General features: G+C 44.5%; 1 protein-coding gene across 1 annotated transcript; it reads right to left on the minus strand.

The window, feature by feature from the left end:
- Nucleotides 1-7,295: 7,295 nt before the first annotated feature.
- On the minus strand, nucleotides 7,296-23,186 carry C2H10orf53 (chromosome 2 C10orf53 homolog). The gene is made up of 3 exons (XM_014830476.3): nucleotides 23,090-23,186; nucleotides 9,793-9,912; nucleotides 7,296-8,835 (listed from the first exon to the last, which is right to left on the minus strand). Exons 1-3 carry the CDS (start codon nucleotides 23,184-23,186, stop codon nucleotides 8,771-8,773), a joined length of 282 nt encoding a protein of 93 aa, XP_014685962.3. The 3' UTR covers nucleotides 7,296-8,770.
- Nucleotides 23,187-25,041: the final 1,855 nt, after the last annotated feature.

The raw sequence follows: 25,041 nt of genomic DNA on the forward strand, positions 1-25,041 counted from the left end.
ATGCAGATACAGTGTAGATACATATGTTCCTTCTCCTTTTTTCACAAATCATTAACATAATGTATACACTTTTCTGTAATACGCTTTTCATGCTTTTTTGACTTAAACAATATATCTTGGAGATCCTTCCAGAACAGAATTCTAAAGACCTCTCTCAGTCTTTTTACAGGACACTCAGGACTCCACCGTGTAAATGAATTGTGGTTTATTTAATCAGTCCCTTGTCAGTGAATATGGGGCAACTTCTAATATTTTATTATTCCAAGCCATGCTGTAAAGAATTTTGCACACATAGAAATTTGAATGTGTGGATATGTATCTTTAGGACAAGAGAAATCTATTGAATCAAAAGATACATGCTTCAAATTTTTGACAAATATTGCCTGATTGTTCTGCAGACATCTTATCAATTTATAGTGCCGCCAACAATGCCTGAGTGCCCCTTCCACCCCTCCTTACCAACCTAGATTCCATCTCATTTTGTGATTTACTATCTCAGTTTCAATTTGCATTGATCTTATTATGAATGAGGTTAAACAACACCTTGTCCTGTGTTTAAGGACCATCTATATTTCCTTTTCTGTGAATTCTCTCTTCATGTCCTTTGCCTCTTTTCTGTTGGGTTGTTAGTCTTTTTCTTATTGATTTGTGGGAACTCCATGTAGATTAAAGATATGAGTGGAAAATGCTTTTTCCTATCTGTATTTTAACTTTTGATGTTATTTGCCCTTTTTTTTGGTGAGGAAGATTCACCCTGAGCTAGCATCTGTGCTAGTCTTCCTCTATTTTATGTGTGGGTTGCCTCCGCGGCCTGGCTGATGGGTGGAGTGGGTGCACGCTGGGGATCTGAACATGCGAACCCTGGGCCACTGCCGAAGCGGAGCACAGGAAATGTAACCACTCGGCCATGAGGCTGGCTCCTTATCTGCATTTTTTTAATCACAAAATCATTTTTATTCCTATGGAATTAAACATATCCATTTGTTCTATGCTTTTGGGTTTTGTGTCATAAAGGCCTTTTTCAAGTTTAAAAAATATTTCAAGTTTGTGATTCTATTTACTGCATTTACATATTTGATCCATCTGGAGTTTACTCTAGGATAAGGTTAGACAGGCCTTCAGCTTTCCTCCCAATGGCTATCCAGTTGTCCGACAGCATCATTAGAAGACGCACCCTTCCCCATTGATTCGAAAGCCCTTTATGGTGCCCTGCATTCCTCTGTCAACTTCTGATCTTGATTCTATTTTTGACTACTATTGCTTGTTTACATTTCAATATGAACTTTGTAACCAGTTTTTACTGCTTCTAAAAAGTCCTGTTGGCATTGTAATCGGGCTGACATTACATTGGTAGATTAACTTAGGGAGAATCGATGTTTTATGATGAGCCTGCCTGCGGGATCTAGGAGGAGGAAGGAGGTTCAAGGACAGGGGCTTTGGAACTGCCTAGAAACGTTCCCTGACCTACAAAACTCAGGTTGTCACGAGACCAGGCATGGTGAGCCTTCGGTGACGACTGAGCCCCCTTTAGTACAAATAGCAGACACCGTGAGCAGCTGCTTTGCGCCAGCACGTGGCTGAGGCTTCTAATGGCCTCTCAGTAGCCATTCTTCCCATGTTCATCAGTAATAAGATGTTTTAGTGCCCATTGCTGTGTGGCTCAACATCTCTGCTTCCTAGTCCTTTGTGTAACTAGGTTTGGCCACATAAATGGAAGATCATGTGGGGCTTCTGAGAATTCTACTTAAAAGGAAAAAGCAATCCTTTCTTCTTGTCCCTTCCTCTTTCTAGATTCTTGCAATACAAACCTGATGGCTGCGACCCAGCAGCCGTCGTGGACAAGGAGGCTCCATGCTAAGATGGTGATGGCAGAGCCGTGAGGTAGATGGAGTTGAGATCTCTGGTGACTGAGGAGTGGCCACAGTCTAGACGTCCGTATTAGTCAGGCTTCTCTGGAGAAGCAGAACCAATAGGATATATATATGCAGGTGTATGTATATGTTCTCCCTTGCCTGCCTTTTGTTCTATTCAGGCCCTCAACTGATTGGAGGAGGCCCACCCACATGGGGGAGAGCAATCTGGTTCACTCAGTCTCCAGATTCAAACCTTATCTCATCCAGAAACACCCTCACAGACACACCCAAAATAATGTTTAAGCAAATATCTGGGCACCCTGTGTCCCAGTCAATTTGACACATAAAATGAACCATCACAACCTCCCGCTTCTAACTGCTTGCAACCACTGTTATTTGGGTTTTTCTTTGACGTGCTACTGAACTTGATCCCACTCGCCCGGAGCACATAGGCAAAGAGAAGAGAGAAGAGAGGAGACAGCATCTTCAAATCGTGGCAAATCACGGGACTTCTCAGCCTCAGTAACCATGAACCAATTTCTCATGACAAATTTATATGTATATATTTATATACACACACACACAAATATAATTATGTAACATATATAAATCCATATGTATATATATATTTACAGGTGAGTGAGGACCTGAAGGCTGAGCAAGATTTTGGGAGCCAGAGAACACAGCACGAGCATTCCAGGAGGAGAAAGCAGCCTGAGATGGGCAGGAGAAAGAGAGGCGTGGCTTACGCTGAGGAACTGTGAGAAATTTGGGGCAACCACATTGCTTGTGGGTGGGATAAGGTCTAGGTCAGTGGTAAGAATTAAAAGGCATGAAAAGCCATAGAGAATTTGGGGAACAACTGGCAGAAACATTTAGAGTAGTTTGGAAACATGCTCCTGAGTTTAAAGTAAAAGTTAATGGAAAAAGCAGCACTTTATAGAAAATTTATGGCTGTGGTTCTCCGCCTAGTTTCCCCATTCAGCACACACGCACATCATCCCAGAGGGTCACATGGCCACGGCTCGCTCCCCTGGGGAGGGACAGTGTATCATGTCAGCCTCCACAGAAGGGGTCTGCAGACTGAATAAGGCTGGAATCCGACACATCCTTAGGGAGGCGTGCCCTCTCTCTCAACCATCCTCCGCTCTCCTCGAGAGTCGAGAATCGCTGCTCCGCTTCCACCCTTGGCTGGAGGGTACCTATTCTGTCAAGGGAAGAGGGCCCCTATTGATTTTTATCCAAAGTAAAAGACCTACTAATGTAAGTGTGCGTTTTTAATAAACAGATATCTAGAGAAAGGCAAATAATTTTTATATGTATCACCCACGTGCTGCCTGGCTCTTCGTGGTTCATGGGTACCAGTGAAAGACTAGCAACGAAAGCCCAAGTTTGCTCAGAAGTGCCCCCCTGCATGATTGAAAGACAAGCGCACACTCTTCTCTGGACAAGAGTGGTGGGGGAGGTGCACCCCCGTGGTCTCCCACACTGCTCCAGGCCTCTGGGGTCTTGTTCCATATTGCCTGGAGTCACCTCCCGCAGGTTCCAGGGCCACTGCCTCCTAAGGCCTCTGCTGCTGTGCTCACCTTGGGGCTATATTCCCTTCCCCCTTGTCCTTCCCCGCAGCCCAAGGGTAGACACAGGCTGAGAAGAAGAGCAGGTCCTTCCCATAAGTCCCCACATCACAGCTCAGGTGGCAAGAACTTGCTGGAGGCTCTGGGGGGAATTGGTCACACTCATGGAGGACCAGCCACAGACGCTTCCCTCCCACCTACCCCCATGCTCTGGAGACCAGCCTTTCTCACAGCCCAGGAGGATTCCCAAGCGCTCCTAAGCTCCTTGGAATCCATGCCTGAGAACATGAGGCCCAGAGGGAAGAGGCACCCCATTCTGCCTGTCCAGGGCTGGCCTTCCCAGCCCTGCCCAGGATGACCGAGGGAGGCAAACTCCACTCCCTTCACGGGAGAATCTCACCTCTCCCTGTAAGGATGTGCTCTTGTCCTAACACCCCAATGCCATTTTTCTCAGAGTGCAGATGCCCACATGCATTGGAATCAGCCGAAGCACACGGCAAAATGCAGATTCCCAGGTTCCATCCCAGACTCATTAAATCAGAGCATGGAAATGCGGCCCAGAATCTGCTGGAAGAGACTGCAAGGCCAGTGTGTTCCTTGAAGGAGCCAGAAGGTTTTGGTCTTAAACATTACACGTTGGGTAATACAGTAATACAGGCTGGACTGAGCTTCCCCCAGCTTGTTACTCCTGTAGGAAGAGGGGTTGGGGCTCACTGTTCTTCTTCAGGCTTCTGGGTCTCAGCTCTTGACCTCTTCTGAACAGCCACTCAAACAGGAACACACATTTTCAAAAGGTCCATGACTACACAGGCAAATGGCGTCCAACACCTCACTAACGGAAGGAGCATTTCCCAGCAGGAATGTGATGGGGGGGGGCGGGGGGGAGTGCAGCTCTGCCCACAGCTGGGCCCCCTTGTCCCTCATCACAGAGAACAACAGGGCTTTGGGGGGGGTCAGCTTCTCAAATGTCTTCATTTCAGAGATCTGCAGTCTTTGCTTTCCATTTGCATAACCAAATGGTTGGGTCAAGTGGTTTCACCAGCCCAAGGAGTAGCTGACAAACGCCACTGTGTAGACAGGAGGGCTGGCCTCATGGGATGGGTGACCTGGTCATTTGAGGGGATAATTACACCCAGGCCAAAGGTGTAAACTGAGTGGTCCAGGCAAACAGGAACAGATGAGTAGCCTCCTGGTGGGCTAGAGGTGGTGGTTTTGGTTTTGCTTTTTGTATTGCGGTTGGCATTGCATTTTTCAAAAAATTGAGCCCATGCTTTGAAACCAAAAGTTTCAAATAAAAGTCCAGGTTGCTGGCTCTTCTGGAAAACTTCAGAAGATTGAGACCATCAGGCCTGCCTCCTCTCGCACAGCAGCTCAGTCGCGGCTCCCCCTTCAAGCCTGGGTGCCGGCTCCACAAAGCCATCCCACCCCCGACTCCCCACGGTGTCCCCCAGGAGGCCAGGCTCCCTGGGCAGTCATTATTGCTGCTTGCTCTGTTCTTTCCTTTTACCAGCTTAGTGCCTCTCGGCCTGCCCTGCCCGGACTCAGGCCCACGTGGAGGAGAATTCGGGTCTCCCCTCCTGAGCCAGAACATTAGCTCAGAGCCAGGACTGGAGCACCTGGTCACACCACTACCCAAATAACCACAAATAGACTCTTTTCCATGAAACGTTCAAGCAATTTGGGAAGGAAATTTCTCCACGCCTTATGCCAATGACCTGGGCTAGCATTTTCTCATCTTTCACCTGGATTTGGCCAATTCTATTTCTCCTGGAAGCTTGGCACCCACGGAGTGTTCAAACGTTGTCACCTGAGATGTTCTCCCTCGTGGTGCCCACAAAGCCTGCAAGCTGGGGATGAACGTCTGACGAAGGGGGATGTGAGTATCAGATCCCAGTATTACTTTGCCCAGGATTTGTGACCAAGGGAGTAGCTTTTGCTTCCATAGGGAGTAGCCTATACAGAGTCCTTTGGGGTCCTCCTCGTCCCCCTACTGTGCAAATATCCTGGCAGCTGACCTTAATACAGTTATATTATATATGGCCTTGTCACAAGCTTTGTTTGTCAAAGTTTTGAAGGGTGGACCCACCAAGAGAGCAGGGGGCAGCCACGAAGGCCTCAGGCAGCAAGCCCAGGGAGGCCCCCGGAAATCTCCATTCTTTTTAAATTTTAAAGCTAGATGAAAAAAGCTTAGAGATTGCAAATTTCATTTAACAACTAATAAGATGGAGCTATGCTTCTAATTTGATTCTAAGAAGACACTTTCTTTACACATTCCAAAAACAATGAAATTGATTTGGCATCTTACAAAAATTAAATATGATTTAATTAAGTGGCATTTTAAAAGCGTTAAAAGGCACCCAAATGTCTAGCTTGTTAAAGCACAGAGCATTTTTGCCTTCAGTCAGGAGCAAGCCATGTTTCCTGTTTCTCTGAAGGAAAATATATATTCAAGAAGACATGAGACAGGGGAGCCGAGGAGAAGAATAATGGCACATTTCTTTAGACTGAAAAAATGATTATATTTCCAAAGATAAAGCTCTTCATAATTAGTGCCAGAGAAGAGCTGGCATATAGACATATGACATACATAGATGTCATATAGGCAGAGGATCTCTATGTCGAATTCTTGATTTTATTTTATTTTTTTTAAGATTGTATTTTTCCTTTTTCTCCCCAAAGCCCCCTGGTACACAGTTGTGTATTTTTGGATGTGGGTCCTTCTAGTTATGGCATGTGGGATGCCGCCTCAGTGTGGCTTGATGAGCAGTGCCATGTCCGCGCCCAGGATTCGAACTGGGGAAAATCTAGACTGCCGAAGCGGAGCGTGTGAACTTAACCACTTGGCCATGGGGCCAGCCCCTTGACTTTATTTTAAATGTTCATTTGAGAAGTAACCCCCACCGACACACACTCACACGCACACACACACACACACACTCATATGCAAAGAAAACATCAATTCTACCACTGAAAACATTTACCATATGGAAGAAACGATTGTCCTGTAGGCCTCTTCCTTCCACCCACCCCACCCACCTCTCCAAACCTACCACCCAGAGGTGCCCCTGTGACTTTTTCCAGTAATGCTGACGCATACATCATTTAACACTGATCTAAACTGAAACACAGCACCTCGGGCACAGGCATCTCCAGGAAGTTGCATGCACTTGGGCTTTTCTTGGAATCTGTGTGCAATCTTGTTTTACTTGTCCTTCCACTCTGGTCATGGAGGGAAGGAGAGCAGGTCCTGGTGGTGGTTGGTGAGGGAGGGCTGCTCTGACAGCACAAATACAGGCTCGGGGGGGTGTGTCAGAGGAGGGCAAGGTGGCTGCACAGAAGGCAGATGGGCAAGCTTGCAAATTTATTTCTCAGCAGAAAAAGTTTTGGTGGTGAAAGTAGGAATCACTGTTCAAGGAGGAAGAAATTGATTCAAGATAGGATGTTTAGACCGCGAGCAAATGTTTTAGTCACATGGGAATAAGGTCAATGTAAAAATGTTAAGTTAAAAAGAAGATATGCAGGGGGCTGGCCCCGTGGCCGAGTGGTTAAGTTCGCGCGCTCCGCTGCAGGCGGCCCAGTGTTTCGTTGGTTCGAATCCTGGGCGCAGACATGGCACTGCTCATCAAACCACGCTGAGACAGCATCCCACATGCCACAACTAGAAGGACCCACAACGAAGAATATACAACTATGTACCGGGGGGCTTTGGGGAGAAAAAGGAAAAAAATAAAATCTTAAAAAAAAAAAAAAAGATACGCAATGGCTACACACAATGTGATCCTAAATTGGTGAAATCAGTTTCTATATATATCTACCTCCATATGAGTGTTCGGACATAAATAGAAGAAACCCAAATTGAAACATACCAAATGTTATCAAATTTATACTTTATCCTTATCTGTATTTTTCCATTTTGCTATAATGAAAATGTATTTCTCGTGTAGTAAAATGTTTAAATGAAAACAAAGACAGAATACGACATCTATGATAACTTAAAGTGGTCTTTGAGAAAAAGGGACTAAATCTAGGATTCCTAAAGACGTGTGAAAACCGGACACCAGGAGGAAGGATTTTTTTAGCTTCTTGTTCTCAGTAAGGACGACTAAATATTTCCGAAGAATCCTAAGTGATTCATAGTCGCTGAATGAAATCTGGTAAATGAAGCTTGGGCTGAAAATGGAAATTCCATCCCCCATTTCATCACACTCGAGAAGGAACTTGACAAGTGGTTTCATCGAGTCCCAGAGACCTTCGAAGTTCTGGGGTGCAGGGGGTTTGAGGCTGCCTGGAGCATTGGACAGGGTGGCCCCCAGGTGCAGCGCAGCAGCAGGGAGCAGGGTGGCCGCCTCCCTGAGGGGTGTGCGCTCGGACCTGGCTGGCGGCCTTGTGGAGGCTCTGAAAGCCCTTCTCTTTCAACACGGCGCCCGGAGTCTTTGGCGAAGGAATCCATCTTTCTTCTCAAAGGTATGATGCCTTCTTCCCATGACCTCACGTTTAACATCATTGGATCAATATCTGCATTTCTCCCCTCTCCTTTACTCTATAGCCAAGAATATATGCTACAGTTTGGTGCATAGGATGTGAAAGTAGAAAGAACATCGTTTGACATGGCTGAGTTTTACACCAACCGTAACTAAAACCCTTCCTTAACTCCGAGGGACTGTGTTTTCCTCCAGAGGGACAGGTGAGCCACTTGACCCTCCTGCCCTGGCCTCTTTCCAGCCCTCTTCAGAACAGTCTGTTGGAAGGCAGATTATTTTCTTGTTTTAAAGGAGAATGACTGAAGATTTGACTTTAGGTAATTATATGTTAGCATTTTAAATATTATTCCGTTCGGAGTAAGAAATAAATCCTTAGGAATAGCCAGATTCCCAAATACTGACATTAACTTTCGGTTCAGATTTTCAAAGGCCACTATTCTCCCTTCCCCAGCCCTCCCCTCTCCTGCTCATCTTTAATTTTACCTCTTTGCTTACTACGGAATGGAATCTCAGGTGCTTCTGGCAACTATGCGTTATTAGTAAGGGATGGCGCCTTGTTATTAGATTGCATTTTATTGTTTCCTTCAGCTCAACGTGTACCTGATATTGGAGGGCTCTCCCTATGGGTAGAGACTGAGAGATGCTGCAAATGATATGGTTTCATGATTTTTCTGGGCCCCGTGTCCTTGCAGCCAGGTGAGAAGTCCTATGCCGTGCAGGCTGAAGGACAGGCTGGTGTTGCCTCGTTCGGAGCGGCAGAGTCCAGCGTCGACGGCCCAGAATGGCCACTTTTGTTTGTATCACAGAACAGCCGGAGGCAGCTACTGTTCTGTTGGCTTCACACGCCTGTTCCGTGAGGACATCAGTAGGCATTTAGCACGGCTATCCTGGCCGCTGCGCACAGGGGGTCTAGGTCACCATCACCTCCTAGGGAAACAGATACAATTTTCCTTTGGTCAGCTTTACATACAATTTCTTTTTTTCTTAAAGATCGGCACCTGAGCTAACAACTGTTGCCAATCTTCTTTTTTTTCTGCATTTTCTCCCCAAATCCCCCCAGTACATAGTTCTATATTTTAGTTGTGGGTCCTTCTAATTGTGGCATGTGGGACGCCGCCTCAGCACGGCCTCATGAGCGGTGCCATGTGGGCACCCGGGATCCAAACCAGTGAAACCCTGGGCCGCCGAAGCGGAGCACGTGAACTTAACCACTCGGCCACGGGGCAGGCCCCAACAATTTCATGTTGTATAAGACATCCATCCAGCTTCCACTAGAAGAGCATTTTCAAAGTACACAGACACGTAAATTTTTAACTAGCCGTTAGTAAAGTATTAGTGGATTGCCAAAGCTTTTGCTTCTGAACAGAGTGAGGTAGGCACAATGCCAGCCTTCCAGGCCAGAAGGTCTCCAGGGTAAAGAAATTCTTGCAACATTGCTGATAAAGCCAGGCACTGCTGGCATATCAACTCTAATTTCTTAGCAAGACTCGATAGAATAATCAAATGGAACAAAAACCATTTTGAAGGCAAATAATAATGAAACACACATTACTACAATGCAAAAAAAAAAAAAAAAGGAAAAGAAAAAAACAAAACAACTTATTATCCCTAAATTTCCACCAATCCTTGGAAGTCTAGGGCTAAAACTTCATTTTTTCTGTTCCTCTTCTGTTTCCGGTGTTCTGGGAAGAGCCCTGAGCATCAAGCACCTTACTGTGTGGGGTTTAGGATGCTATCCTTCATGCACCACCAAGCACAGGGCTTCGAGTAAGAATTTAAGACTCAGAAAGAAACCCAATTTGAATGTCGGCCTGACACACTGATTACTTCAACTAGAAATTGGAGCGCCTCAGAGGAGGCAGGATGCTGGTTGGACGGGCTCACCGAACTCCAAGTCATTGATGTTGCAGTGGAATACAACTTCCTCATTCACCACGAGTTCCACCAAGTTCCGCTCTTCTATCTTCTCCAGGATGACGTGGTGTCCATCTTTGGCCAACACAACTGGAAAAGATGGAGAAGGACATGAGTGACCCCATGTCACTGTTCCCATGATAGACTCCCAGTTCAGCAGACGTGCAGATGTCCTCGTGGATGACAGCAGCTGGTCTGCTGTCCAGTTGCCCATGGCTATAACTCAACCGCCCTGGGGGGCACCTACCTGGTGCTGGCCCCCACGTGCCCTCAGCTTTGCCAGGAAGCACAGACAGAGACCTGAGCAATTCAGGCTTTGGTTGCTATTTGCCCCCGCACCATGTGATCTGTTAAAATATGAGCTTTCTTTAGAAAGAGTTTTTGAGCTTTTCTTATAGAGACAATATTCAACGTTGAAGGAGATTTGGGAAATGAGGTAACCTCTTAACCTTGCTGGCGGAAATATAAATTGGTCACCCTTCTGAATGGCAGTTTGACAACACCTGCCAAAACCCTCAAAAACTTTAAAATAAATCAGAATTAAAAAATGATTCTAATCTCTGGCCAGGAAATTGTACTTGTAAGAAAGGTTTCTAAGGAAAAAAATCAGAAATACAGGCAGATTTTTGCAACAAGATGTTCCTTTCTGTAGTATTATAATAGCAAAATACTGTGAATAACTTACATGCCCAATAACAAGAGGATGGTCAAGTAAATGGTGGTAAGTCCATATGATGAGATTTTATTTGGACATTTCAAAAAATGTTTATGAATTTTTAATAGCAAGAAAAATATTTTTAATATAAAGAAAAAATCAGGGTATACATATAACATATATTAAAATATATATTCAACATTAATTAAAATATGTATACATAATAGGAAAAAAGAAGAAAATACCCAGTGGTTCTCTCTCTGTGTTGAGATTATGAGAAACTTTTTCCTTTTTATTCTTTTAGCATTTTCCAGATCTTCTATAACAATCAGAAAACAATGTTTTTGAAAAAAGCTAATGGACTAAGCTTTTATTCTCATCTCTGGAATCTGCATTTTGGTTATGCTTTTGAATTATGAATTACATTGAATTATGGCTCCTTCCCCAGAGATCGGCTACAGAAAAGTGGTTAGATTTCTTCTCTATTGTGGAAATGCGAGAGTAGATGGATTTAGGAGAAATGACAGGCATTGAACAGCCCGGGAGCTCGATTTTCTCCAACATGTTTGTCCCCAGTTTTCTCGCTATGTTCACCCCGTCACATTGGCGTTGGAGCTGGTGACGGAAGTCACCACCTTTGGCAGCCTTCACACGCCAGTGAGGATTTTGGTTAGGCTGGAAAGTGAAATCAGCTAGCGGGCATGTTTTTAAAAGTCTTAGCATTTCCATCGTCTTAGGTGGAGAAAAGCAGACAGTTATGTCAGTTAGTTGCACTTAATTACAGAGACAATTGCTCTTTCAAAATGTTGGCGTGTTCACGTCTTCCTCTTTCAATCAGTTCGAGAACATCCAGCCCCAACTGTGAACATTTTAATTGCGTGATTTTAATTTCACTTCTGGAAAGGAACTTCAGAAAGCAACTCAGCGTGGATCACCATTAACAAGAGAGCGCTCCTTGGGCACCCAGGGGCGGCCCTAATTGACCTCGCGTCAGCTAAAGCCTCTTTCTACAGAACACTCGCATCTTTTTCTTTGACATATTTATGCTGTTGTATCCTATTTAAGTGTCTTGTTCCTAAACATCTTTGGAGGAAGGCGCTCGGCTTGGACCAACGACTTGTTTAAAGGAAGCAGTCCACCCAGTTTGGAATGGCCAGCGGTTGGTCTGGGAACCATAAAGGCAGTCTATAGGCAGAGATTTCCAGGCGTCCTATACTCCCCCCAGCAGCGCTCCCTCAGGAGAGGACAGGTATAGCTGGAGAGGGCAAAGCCGCAAGTGGGTAGGTGGGAGGCAATTCGGCCCCTACGACCTTGGCTTTGCGTTATCTGAAGACGGTCCTGGGCAATGTACTTCAACTTGATAGGCAGAAATCAGGAACAAAACAGCTTCTCCACTCCTACCTTACGCCCCACCTCTGGGGGCATGGTGCTGCCTCCATCCTACTAACACCCAACACCAGCTCTCTAAGGCCCGGGGGTTCTGGAGCAAAGGAGGGCTCAGGTCCCATCTGGGGCCCATCACAGTGACCGCAGTGCAAGTGAGGAGGGGGCTTTGCTGGAGGAGCCCCAGGAACGCACGCACCCCTCAGCGTCCCACAGGTCTTTCCCTGCAGGGCTCATCTGACCCAGCCTTGTGCCCAAATAGCATCTGGGTTTGGGGTTTTTTTAGGAGAACAGCAGCACTGTTTCATGGCAAGGTGTGTCTAAGAAACAGGGTTTGATCCACTGAATAACCCACCCTGTGGAGGTGGGGTGTGCAGAATAATGGGGTTCTGCCTCATGTCTCAGCAAACGAAGCCCAGCAGGAAGAAATCCTCTTAAGAGAGCACGTCACTCTTCACTGTACCTTCTGTTCAGTCGCGAAGCCTGGGCTCTTGGGGCCTTTAAGGGCACATGCCTCTCTCATGGACCACAATCCGGCCCAAGTGCCTGGTGTTAATGGAGTTTGTCGAATCCACACGCTCCTAACGGCACTGGGCACCTCCAATGGCTCTTGTGGACCCTGAGTGACCTGATTCTCATTAAAGCGAAAAGCCCCTTCAGAGTTTCCATCGTCTGTTCACCCTCAGGACACCTGTCCCCTTCTCATCGGTGGAGGATGCGTTGAGCCCTGCTGTAGGGCAGCCAGCGCAGGCTTACGGGATCAAACTCAGAGAAGCCCCAGAATTCCTGCAGCTCATCCAAATGCCACCTCTCTCCACGGAGGACCCATTTTTTTCCTATGAGCTGCTATGGGGTTGTCTATTCAAAGAAAGGTCAGATAAATAAACTCCTTGCAACAAAGTCTTTGCAAAGGCAGCGGCTCGACTCCAGCATAAATCAACCAGAAGCTGTAAGACCACCTGCAGCACGCCTGCCTCTTTGAAGTGGCACCTCATTCTTCAAGGGGGATCTGGGGAAGCGGAAGGGACACGGAGGACCATCCCTCTTCCCAGTGCTGGCGGGACTGTGCACCGTCTGTGAATGATTTAAAGGCTGCTGGGGAGGAAGTCAAGGCAAACAGACAGACAGGCATCTCCCCTCGTCCGCTAGGCACAGACGCAATGCCGACAACCACTAATGTGCGCAGCTAACCGAGAGCTAGTGACGGAGGAAGGCACCCCGAGCAGCTTCGCTCAATAAAGGCGGATTCTCCTTTTATGGACCATTTTCAATTCCTTCTAGTTCCTTTTAGCCAGTCATTTGGCAGACTTACGTACAGCAGGCGAGGAGAAACCACGGCCAGGGAAAACGACTTCGACCTTTCTGTTAAGCATTAGTTGGTTTAGCTTCGTCAGTATTGAGGCCAGAGGAGAGACATTTTTGCTGAGCTATTATAATTCGTGGGTAATAAAGAACACAACTTTTCAGACCGCTTAAGGCGTAGCAAGTTCAGGAAAGACCAGGCACAGTTCCAAAACCAGCAGGCCTTCGGGAAATAATAAAGGGCTATAATTTTTAAAGAAATACCCAGAATTCAGATGCAGATTTTACAGATGAAGGCCTGCTGTGCACCTCTCGTGCTTGCTGTGGCGGCCTCCTCTGGTCTAAAGCGGTGGGTGGAGTGTGGGACAGAGATGGGGAGATGATGCTCCCTGATTTGCTTCCCTGGCACTTGTGATCGGCCCTCCGCAAATGTTGGCTGCCAGAATTACAGGCATTATCATTCAGGGATATACAAAGCTGACAACAATCAGCCACCTGCTGACACCTTGCAACACTCAAGTCTCCTTCAACCATATGAGTTCTCCCCTTGATCTTCCCCAAATAGCCCCACCCCGATCTGTGCCCTTTGCTTCCTCATCTCTCCCCACTCCTTTTCCTCCTGCAGTCAGAATTTTCAGCCCAGTTTCTCCTAAACCTGTGCTTTCGGAGGTGAACAACCATCAGCACACTCAATGGCTCGCTCCGTTCTCCCCGGCCCTCCCAGCAGGTTGACGCTCTGCCCTATCTCCTTTCTCGCTCCTTTAAAGTACTTCTGCTGGCAAAAGAAATATATTTTAAACTCTAAAATTTTATCAGATTATAAATGGAATGCAGACCCACGATTTTTTAAAAAACTGTAAAAATTCCCGCAAAGTTAAAGGACAGAATTTTAAAAGTCACCCGTAATTCCTCCCCCCTCCCTCCCTTTGTCTTTTTCAACAGAAGTGGGATCATAGTGTACGTGGAATTCAGGAGCACGCTTTAGTCCCTGAACACTGTGTTGTGGCGATCCAGCCCTGTCAATATACAGAGATCTACTACATTGCATTTCACGCGATGCATGTACCGTAATTTATTCAGCCATTCCTTTTTCTGGTTGTTTCGAATGTTTCACTGTCACCAGAAACGCTGCAGAAAACATTCATGGGCGTGCCTCCCTGAACATTTGTGAATATATTTCATATATATATATACATATGGGAGAACCGAAATAACTGGATTGTGCAATGTGTGGTTAAATTTTAAGACACTGCCAAGTTGCCCTCAAAAGTGGCTGTGCCAATTTACCCTCCTAATACAAGTCTTCAAGAATGCTCTTTTCTATATCCTTTACCAACCATAAATTCATCTTTTTCTAGAGATAACTCCTGCTTAACAGTTTGGTGCCCAAGAACCATTTTCTTCTTGAAATTCTCCTCTCACCTGCCTCCTGTGCCTCCAGCTTCTCTCTGACCTCTGTGCCCCTTGGAGGGGCCCCTGCCAATTCCTGCGGTCTGCCCAGTTCTGTCTTTTCTTGCTTCCTCCACAGTCTCACGTCCTGTGGTCCCAGCATTCAGCTCCATGTGGCTTCATTTTAACTAATATTTATGGATCTTTAAGGCATGCCAGGCACAACTCCAGACACTGGGACGCGGCAGAGAACAGAAGAGACAAGAACCCCTGCTCCTCCGAAGCATCCATCCCAGCAGGAGAGAAGGATAACTAGGTACAAGGGTGAAATACGTGTTATGTTAGATACCTATGAGCATTAAGAAGAAATAAGAGAGGAGGGAAGGGAGATAAAGAAGAGGGAGGCAGAGGGAAGTGTTGACATTTTTGATGGGGATGCTTAAGGAAGGCCTGTCTACGAAGGTCTGAGAAGGACCTGAAGGCTGAGAGAGAGTGAAGAACGAAGATATGCAGGAATCTTGGGAAGCGTTATTCCAGGTGGAGCATCTGCCAAGCCCCAAGGTGAACGTCAAAGTCAGTGAAGAGGCAGGTGGCTGGGGCAGAGTGAGTGATTAGAGATGGAGGAAGTGAGGTCAAAGAGGTCACTAGGAGCCTGGTAGGCCACTGTAAGCCTTTGGCTCTGCCTTGAGTGAGCTGGGAGCCGCTGGAAAGTTCTTGGAGGCACGGGTCATGCTCTGACTCAGGTTTAATGGCTTCATCTGGCTTTGGTGCTGAGAACAGACTGGAGGGGACAAGAGTGGTCAGAGGGAGCTTAGTGAGGAGGCCGGGGCAGTGGTCAAGGCAGGAGATGATGCTGGCTTGGACAAAGAGGTGGAGAGTGGTTGTAGGGAGGGTAAGAAGTGGTTGAATTCTGTCAGGATGCTTTGGAGACACAGCCAACAGGATGTACTGCTAGACTAAATGAGGAGTTTGATGGAAGGAGAGGAGGGAAAGATGCCTGCAAGGCTTTTGGCCTGAGTAACTGAAAGAACGGAGCTGCTATGAACCGAGATGGAAAGAACGCAGGAGGGGTGGGTGTGGGAGTGAGTGTCAAGAGGCTGGTTTAGACATTTTGGACGTATTAGTCTGAGATGCCAACTAAACATCACAATGACAATGGAAGGTCCTGATTAGAGATATAAGATGGGACTCATCTGCATATAGATGTCATTTAAGGTCATAATTACTTCTGACTCAAATTTGCCTTTGTTGTTCTCCTCAACTCCAGGATGTAATTTCTAACCTTGATATTTCTCAATAAAATTCATTTTCTCCCACTTCTTCTCAAATCTCTTCCTTCAGAATTAGCCTCTTAAGGCACATCCTTGATCTCATCATTCCTTAGCTCAAGAAACTTCACTGGCTCCCTATTGCCAAGGGTAAAATGGGCCTGACTCTCTTGCAGCACACCATCCTCTAGCCAGACCCAACTGCTTGCTGCTCCCAACACGCCCCCAGCTACTTCCCCTCTGCCTCCTAGTGACCCTTTCCCCTAGAATAATAACTGATGCTTGCTAAGCACCTACTATGTGCAAGTATAGTGCGCATGACTCTACATGCATTTTTTCATTGGATTCTCACATCAGTATAGATAGGGATTTTCTCCCATTTTACTATTAAGTAAACTGAGGCTCAGAAAGGTAAAATAACTTGACCTTGACTTTGGCCACACAGCTACTAAATGATGGAGACCATTAAAACTAGATCGATTGGACTTCAGGGCCCTCGTGCTCAGTATCTGCTCATGCCGTCTCTCCACCAACAGTGCCAAGAACGTACGCAGGAGACAAGTGACCAAGGAGAGGTGACAGGATTTGTGTACAAACCAGGCAGTGAGTTTTTCCCCTCCAATACTTGTAAATTGTACATTATAACAAAATGCTCATTTATGTATCCTGCTTTAATATAATTCTTGGTATGTAAATGATCTAATTTCACTCTATACAATCACGCTGATTGTGGCAGCAGTAAGAAACTCAAATAAAAAGTATCTTCAAACATCAGCAAAACGGTGGAATACTCTTCCGTAGAAAGGTTGAAAAAACAACCAGAAACTGTCAGAACTAACTTTGTTAGAACTTTGGAAAATAATCAAAGGTGGCAACAAGTGAATGCTGAGTCAAGGAAAAGACAACTTTAAAATGGTAAGAATGCTTTGTGGCATCTTTTTTTGCCCTTGTCCCACCTCCTCCCTGGCTTGGTGGCAGTCTTGAAGATAGCCGCCCTTGTTTCCAGTGTGGGACCCTGGTTCTTGTTTCCAGAGGGAGAACAGCAGACCTTATTTGTAAATCCTTGTGTTGGTCTGTTCTAACCTGTCTGGGGGCTACATACAGGATTGACACAAGGCGCTTGTCTTTGTTTCACCAAACTTGGAACTCACACGGGCTGGAAAAGCCGTGGGCAGTGCTTGAAAACACTATAAGACGAATGAAAAATCCGTAGCTGTCTGGGCAAAAGACTGTTGAGACATACGATGAGCCTCACAAAGCCTGGGAGGAAAAGCCGGGGAGAGAGTTTCTTTGGGAAATTAGAGCATTTAAAAGTGCCTGCATGTACTGGGGGATTTAGAAGGCCAAGTGCATGCCCAGAGCAGGATGCAAGCTCAGAGAAGACTCAGAAAGATCCCCAGCTTTCACCACTGGTTCATCTATAGACTCAGTGAAAGCAGGAACGAAGGGCCGAGGCAGAATTGTAAATAGCCTGGATGAGTGTTAAAGGAGTGTCTCAACATACAGCAAATACATAAAGAATGGGAGAGACTTTTTGTTTTATTTTTTTGTTTGTTTTAAAGCTCCTGCCCTTCAAGGAATCTCTGTTGAAACAGGCTGAACACAAGCTAAGCCTTCAACAATTAAGAATAGCAAACCCTGGGGAATGGGGAGAATCTGACTTCCAGAGTTACCGCATTCTAATAGTCAAATATGCAGTTTTCAACAAAAAAATTTTAAAGTATACAAAGAAACAGGAAAGTAACAGAAGTTTAAAGGGGAAAAAATAAATTGATAAAAACTGTCTCTGAGGAAACCCAGACATTAAACTTACTTTTATTTTATTTTTTTTAGGAAGATTAGCCCTGAGCTAACTAATGCCAATCCTCCTCTTTTTGCTGAGGAAGACTGGCCCTGAGCTAACATCCATGCCCACCTTCCTCTATTTTGTATGTGGGACGCCTGCCACAGCATGGCTTGACAAGTGGTGTTAGGTCTGCACTCAGGATCTGAACTGGTGAACCCCAGGCTGCCGAAGCGGAGCACGCAAACTTATCCACTGTGCCACTGGGCCAGCCCCTAAATAAATTTTAAAAGAATGAAATATTATAAAGTATCTTTTTTGCTCACAATGGAATGATACTAGAAATCAGTAACAGAAGGAAATCTGGAAAAATCTATAAATATTTGGAAATTAAACAACCAAAGAAGAAATCACAAGGGAAATTAGAAAATATCTTGAGAGGAAGAAAAAGAAAAACAATATATTAAAACTAACAGGATGCAGTGAAAGCAGTGCTCAGAGAGAAATTTATAGCTGCAAATGCCTACATTAAAAAAAAACAATGATCTAACCGTATAGCTTAAGGAACTAGAAAAATGAGAGCCAACCAAACTCAAAGCTAGAAGAAAAAAATAATAAAAATTAGAGTGGAGCCAAAATAGAAAACAATATAGAAAATCAACAAAACTAAAAGTTAGCTCTTTGAAAAGATCAACAAAATTGACAAAACTTTAGCTATATTGACTAAGAACAAAAGAGAAGAGACTCAACTAACCAAAACAATAAATGAAAGAGGGGACATCACAACTGACTTTACCAAAATAAAAAGGAATATAAAAGAATACTATTAACAACTATACACCAACGAATTGGATAACCTAGATGAAATGGACAAATTCCTAGAAATACACAATCTATCGAAACAGACTCAAGAAAAAGTAGAAAATCTGAACAGACCTATAACTAGTAAGGAGATTGAATCAGTACTCAAAAACCTCCCAAGAAAGAAAAGCCCAGGACCAGACGGCTTCACTGGTGAATTTTACTGAATGCTTAAAGAGGAATTAACACTAATCCTTCTCAAATTGTTCCAAAAACTGAAGAGAAGGGCACACTTCCAAATTCATTCTACAAGGCCAGCATTATCCTGATCCCAAAGCCAGACAAAAACACTATAGGAAAAGAAAACTACTGGCCAATATCCCTTATGGATAGCAATGCAACACAAAACTAGCAAACTGAACTCAGTAGTTAGCATAGTAAAAGGATTATACATCTTGACTAAGCAGGATTTATCTCAGGAATGCAAAGTGGCCCAACAGATAAAAATCAATAAAAATAGTACACCTCATTAATGGAACGAAGGAAACAAAAACACATAATAATCATCTCAACTGACTCAGAAAAAGCATTTCACAAAATGCAACACTGTTTCATGATAAAAACTCTCAACAAACTGGGACTAGAAGGGAACTTTCTCAACATGATAAAGGCCATCTATGAAACATCCACAGATAATGTCCTACTCAATGGAGAAAGGCTGCAGTATTTTCCCTAAAATCAGGTACAAGACAAGGATGCCTGCTTTTGCCACTTCTATCAACACAGTATTGGAAGTTCTAGCCAGAGAAATTAGGCAAGAAAAGGAAACAAAATGCATCCAAATTGGAAAGGAAAAAGTAAAACTAGCTCTATTCACAGATGGCATGAGCTTATATCTAGAAAAGCTTAGAGTCCACAAAAATGCTGTTTGAGCTGAGAAACGAAATCAGCAGAGTGGAAGGATACAAAATCAACACACGAAAATCAGTTGTATTTCTATACACTGGCAATAAACAATCTGCAAAGGAAATTAAGAAACAATTCCAATTACAATAGCATCTAAAAGAACAAAGCTCCTTTAACTAAGGAGGTGGAAGTCTTGTTCACTGAAAACTACAAAAATTACTAAAAGAAATTAAAGAACACCTAAATAAATGGAAAGACATCCCATGCACATGGATTGAAAGACTTTATATTGTTAAGATGACAATATTTTCCAAAGCATTGTACAGAGTCAATACAATCTCTATCAAAACTCCAATGGTGTTTTTTGCAGAATTGGAAAAACTCATCCTAAAACTCACAGGAATTTCAAGGGACCCAGAATAGCCCAAACAATCTTGAGAAAAAACAAAGTTGAAGGAGCTACACTTCCTGATTTCAAAACTTACTCAAAGCAAAACAGTGTGGGACTGTTATAAGGATAAACATATAGACCAATGGAATAGAATTGAGAGTCTAGAAATAAATCACTGTATCTGTGGTCAACTGATTTTTGACAAGAAAGCCAGGACCATTCAATGGGTAAAGAACAGTCTCTAACAAAGAGTACTGGGAAAACCGGATATCTAGGTGAATATCTTTTGAAGGAAGCTGGACCTTTATCTTACACCATATATAAAAATTAACTCAAAATGAACCAAAGATCTAAATTTAGGAACTATAAAACTCTCAGAAGAAAACATAGGGGCAAATCTGCATGACCTTAGATTTGGCGATGCTTTCTTAAACACCAACGCACAGACAACCAAAGGAAAAACAGAAAAATTGAACTTGGTTAAAATAAAAAACTTTTGTGCGCCAGAGGACGCTATGAAGAAAGTGAAAAGATAACCTACAGGGGAGAAAATATTTGCAAATCATATATCTGACAAGAGTCTATCCAGACTATATAAAGAACTCTTCCAACTCAACAACAAAAATTATAATCCAATTAAATAATGGGCAAGAGACTTGAATAGACATTTCCTCAAAGAAGACACACAAATGGGCAATAAGCACATGAAAAATGCTCAACATCATTAGTCATTAGAGAAGTGCAAATAAAAATCACAATGAGGGGCAGACCCCGTGGCCCAGTGGTTGAGTTCGTGCGCTCCACTTTGGCGGTGCAGGGTTTCGCTGGTTCGGATCCTGGGTGCAGACATGGCGCTGCTCATCAGGCCACGCTGAGGTGGCGTCCCACATGCCACAACTAGAAGGACCCACAACTAAAATATACAACTATGTGCTGGGCGGACTTGGGGAGAAAAAGCAGAAAAAAAGAAAGATTTAAAAACCACAATGAGATTCCATTTCACACCTGCTAGGATGGCTATAACTTAAAAAAAAAAGAAAGAAAAGAACAACTGTTGGCAAGAATGTGAAGAAACTGGAACCCTCATACACTGCTGGTAGGAATGTAAAACGGGGCAGCTGCTGAGGAAAACGGTTTGGTATCCCCTTAAAAAGTTTAACATAGAATTACCTCATGACCTAGCAATTCCACTCCTAGATATATGCCTCCCCAAAACTGAAGACAGACTCAGATACTTGTACACCCGTGTTGATAGCAGCATTATTCACAATAACCAAAAGATGGAAACAACCAAAGTGCCCATCAACAGATGAATGGATAGGCAAAATGCGGTGTATGCACACAGTAGAATATTATTTGGCCATAAAATGTAATGGAGCACTAGTACATGCTACAACATGGGTGAACCTTGAAAATATTATGCTAAGGGAAATAAGCCAGGCACAAAAGGACAAATACTGTATGATTTTACTTACATAAAATGTCTAGAATGGGCAAATTCAGAGAGAGAGAAAGTAGGTATAGCTTAGCAGAAGCTGGGGGGAGGGAGCAATGCAGAGTTGCTGCCCACTGGATATAGAGTTTCTGTTTGGGGTACTGAAAAAATTTGGAAATAGGAGTGGTGATGGTTGCACAACATTCTGAGTCTCATTCATGTCACTGAATTGTACACTTAAAAATGGCTAAAATGGCAAATTTTGTTATATATATTTTACCACCACAAAAAAATAGTACAAAAAAAAAAAGAAAAAGAAAAAGAAATAGCTGAACTGATGGAAAATGCGAGATTGGGTTGGGGAGGAGGAGCTCGGAGCCCCTAGGACTGGAGCAAAGAAAAAAAGGTCTGCAGAAGTCAAAAGCCTAGAGACAGAGGAAATGACAAGGCTCCGAGAACTCTTGAAAGTAGCTTCCCCTCCACCAGCCTGAGATCCACCTTATTTTAAAGAAATGCTGTAGCTGCTTAGTCTCATCATTTAGTGAACAAAAACCAGAGGTGGGTTGTGAGGTGACGGGCTGGTGAGTGGGGCTCATCAAAAGGCGGAAGAAGCAAAAAGTCAGTTATTTAGGCAGTGTCCCCAGCCAAGACCACAAACCATTCAAGCATTGCCAAGTAACACAGAGCTGTTTACAACAGACATTTCTCCATCAACTGTTCTCTCAGAGAAAGCAGCTTTCTCTGCCGATGGAAATCCTCCCCTCTCCAAACCGGAATTCAAACGCCACCTCCTCCAGGAGGCCTTCCCTGATTGTTGAAGTTTAATAAATGCAAAATGGAGCATGTTTTGTGGTCCATCTTCAGTGTTCTCAGTTTTAGCGTAGAGCACTTCCAACCAACAGCACTTCGCTCAAGCCAGACATTGACTGGATCCCGAAGACATCCTCTTGACCCTTGCCTCCCATCTCCATCCTCTCCGGGAGTACCACTGCCTTTCCTTAAAGTGCCACCACCCCTTTATGGCTATCCTGGTCCCAGCTACTATCATCTCGCCCCTGGACCATCTCAAAGCTCACTGGCTTGTCTCCCTGCTTCCGCTCTTGGCCCCGTCTGTTATCTGTTCTTGCAGCAGCCAGTTTCATCCCCCTGCCTAGAACTTTTCTGTGGCCCTGCAGGATCTGGCCCTGTCTACCTCTCCAGCCACGTCTTCCATCAGTTTAACAAATATATCGTTTGCTCATGCTTCCTGCCTTTGCAAATATTAGTCCCTCTGCCTGGCATGCTCTTTCTTCTCTTTAACTGATTAGTTTCTCTTTACTCTTTAAAGCTCAACTCAAATGTAATTCCAGCAAATAAACCTTTCCAGATCTCTCCTCTCTCCCCTCCAATTATGACCAGTGGGAACTCCCACTCTGAATCCGTTCCTCTGTCCCAGGCTTGGCACAACTGTCGACTGTAGTCAGCAATGAGAAGGTCACTTCAAGGACGTGTATCTTTGTTCACCATGGTGTCTCCAGTACCTAGAAGAGTGTCCAATACATATTAGGTACTCAATAAAGGTTTGTTGCATGAATGAATGATCAAGGGATAGACTCTCCGCCATATGACCTTGGGAAAAAATCACTTAATATTCCCAATCCTCAGTTTCCCAATGTGGAAAGCAGGGTATGTAGTCCTTTCTATCAAAGTAATTTGTCTAAACTGCCTGGCACCCATTGGGCTCACAGTGCATGTTTGTTCCCACTCTTATGTTGAAGCGGTGAAAGCCAGAAGAAGCAAAATCATCCCTGGGTGGTGGGGGCTCAGGGAAGACTTTCCAGAGGAGGTGGCACTTGGTCTGGGGCTGAGGAAGCAAGGAAGTCCAGGCAGAGGGCACAGTCTGCACGGATGCTCAGAGGCTGGGGTGCACCTGGGTGCACGCAGCTGAGTGGTCCTCCTGGGCTCGGCTGCTCACCTTGCAGGCCCTCCAGCCGGAAGGTGCGGTGCTCCACGGACAGGCCGACTGCGCTGTAGGGCCCATAGCGCAGCATGACCTGCGCATTCTTGGGCATGGCCGGGCCGCCTGCCGGCGCTGCGGCGCAACACACACTGCTAGGCAACTGTCCGCCAGGTCCTTGAAAAGGGGCGTGGCCACGCGCGGGTGGGCGGGGCCAGGGCGGGTGGAGGCGGAGCTGGAGGATCCTGGCTCTCTGGTCCTTTGCCCGCTGGTGGGATGTCAAAAGGTGTGTTGGTGGCCTGGTGGTCGGAGGCAACTTGCTTTTAAGACCCTCATAGCCAGGTAAACATGGGATTTCAACCTGGTATGGCAAGTGTTAATGACAAATAACCACAGCCAATGTTTACAGCCAGTTACAGAAAGTACGTGTCAGGCCACGTGCTGAGTGCTTTCTGTGTATTATATCATTTAATCATTTTTCCATCTTTATGAAGTACGTTGTATTTTGTGTTTACAAAACTGAGGCGCAACCTTCCCAGGCTAGTCAGGGGTGTAGCAGGAATCGAAACTCTTGTAAGGTGTCTATGCATAGATTTCTTTTTATTTATCTTGCCTGGGATTTGAGATTCTTGAAAGTGTGATTTTAAATCCTTCATCTGTTTTTGGAAAAATTCAAGCCATTACCTCGTCATGTATTGCTTCTGTCCCGTTTTCTCACTTTTCAGGGACTCCAGTTAAACATATAATAGACCGTCTCTGTATTCTTTCTCTCTCTTCTGTGTTTTTCTCTCTTTTCTTTCTTCCATGCTTCTTTCCGGGTTGTATGTATGTGTCTGTGTGTATTCCTTCCTTTACTCATTCATTTTTACCTGTCGTCTAGTTTACTGATTTTCTTTGCGGTCATGTCTTAGCTGCGATTGATACCATCAATCTGGTTGGTCATTTCAGTTATTTATTTTTCGATTCTAGAATTTTAGTTTGGTCCCTTTTCAAATCTGCTCTGCCACTTTTTACAGTTTTCGGTTTCTTGCCAAGTTTTTTAGGAGTCTTTATCTTCTTGATCATAGTAAAGATACTTATTTTATAGTCTGTGTTTGAGAATTCCACTGTCTGGAGACCTCATGTGTCTGTTTCTGTTGTTATTTCTGCTGGTTTCCATTCATTTAGTCGTGTCTCCTGGAACGCTTGCTTTATTTTAACTGTGTACTACCCATTATATGAGAAAAATTATTTGTAGGAAAATTCGAGGCCAGGGCTGTTGTTATCTTCCTCTAGAGAGGACATTTTTTGTTTTTGTTTCTTGCCGTGTCCTGGTAGCACCAGCAACCTGGGATCATCTTAATACAATTTCGAAGCTTGAGATTTTCTGAGCCATCCAGATGGCTTGAAACTGGCTGCAGTCCATGTGGAGGCTGGTTTATTTATATTTTATCCTCATTCCTGTGGTGCACTCCTTTAGCATCCTAGCGCAAAGAGGGTGTGGCTTACCAGGGTTCCCTCTTGGTGGTGCTGGACTCCAATTTTTGTATGTCTGACTCCTCAAAGACTCAAAAATTGCATCTCATCTTCCAGGTTGCCTATTCAAGATCACTAGATAGCCCCAGAGGAAAAGCATTTCCGGCACTATGCTATTTACCCTCATCCTCTCCCTGGTCTTGATCCAGTTAGCTCTTTTATGATGTCCAAGAAGATTTAAGAAAACATATATGCCAGATTTTTAAAGACGTCTTCTGTAGGAAGCTTAGTCTGAATTAACTAGTCTGTCATTATCAGCAGCAGAAGTTACCCTGTTGTGAGTTTCACGGGTGTTGCATTGAATCTAGACATCAGTTTGGGAAAAGCTGACGTCTTTCTGAGGCCTTCCTTCCTATTCGTGGTCTTGAAATGTTTCTCATTTATTTAGATCTTCTTCAATGTCTTTCAATACAGTTTATAATTATCTGCAGATAGGTCTTCGTGTCTTTTGTTAG

Source organism: Equus asinus, chromosome 2 (assembly GCF_041296235.1).
Source record: "Equus asinus isolate D_3611 breed Donkey chromosome 2, EquAss-T2T_v2, whole genome shotgun sequence".
Lineage (NCBI taxonomy): Eukaryota > Metazoa > Chordata > Mammalia > Perissodactyla > Equidae > Equus > Equus asinus.

Excerpts from the sequence above, each read along its gene's own strand:
- C2H10orf53 (XM_014830476.3), bottom strand. The coding sequence starts at position 23,186 with ATGCCCAAGAATGCGCAGGTCATGCTGCGCTATGGGCCCTACAGCGCA. Across the intron at positions 9,913-23,089 it reads CCGGCTGGAGGGCCTGCAAG|TTGTGTTGGCCAAAGATGGA; the intron begins GTGAGCAGCCGA and ends CATCTTTTCCAG. Across the intron at positions 8,836-9,792 it reads CATCAATGACTTGGAGTTCG|GAGGTGATGGTGACCTAGAC; the intron begins GTGAGCCCGTCC and ends CTGTTTCCCTAG.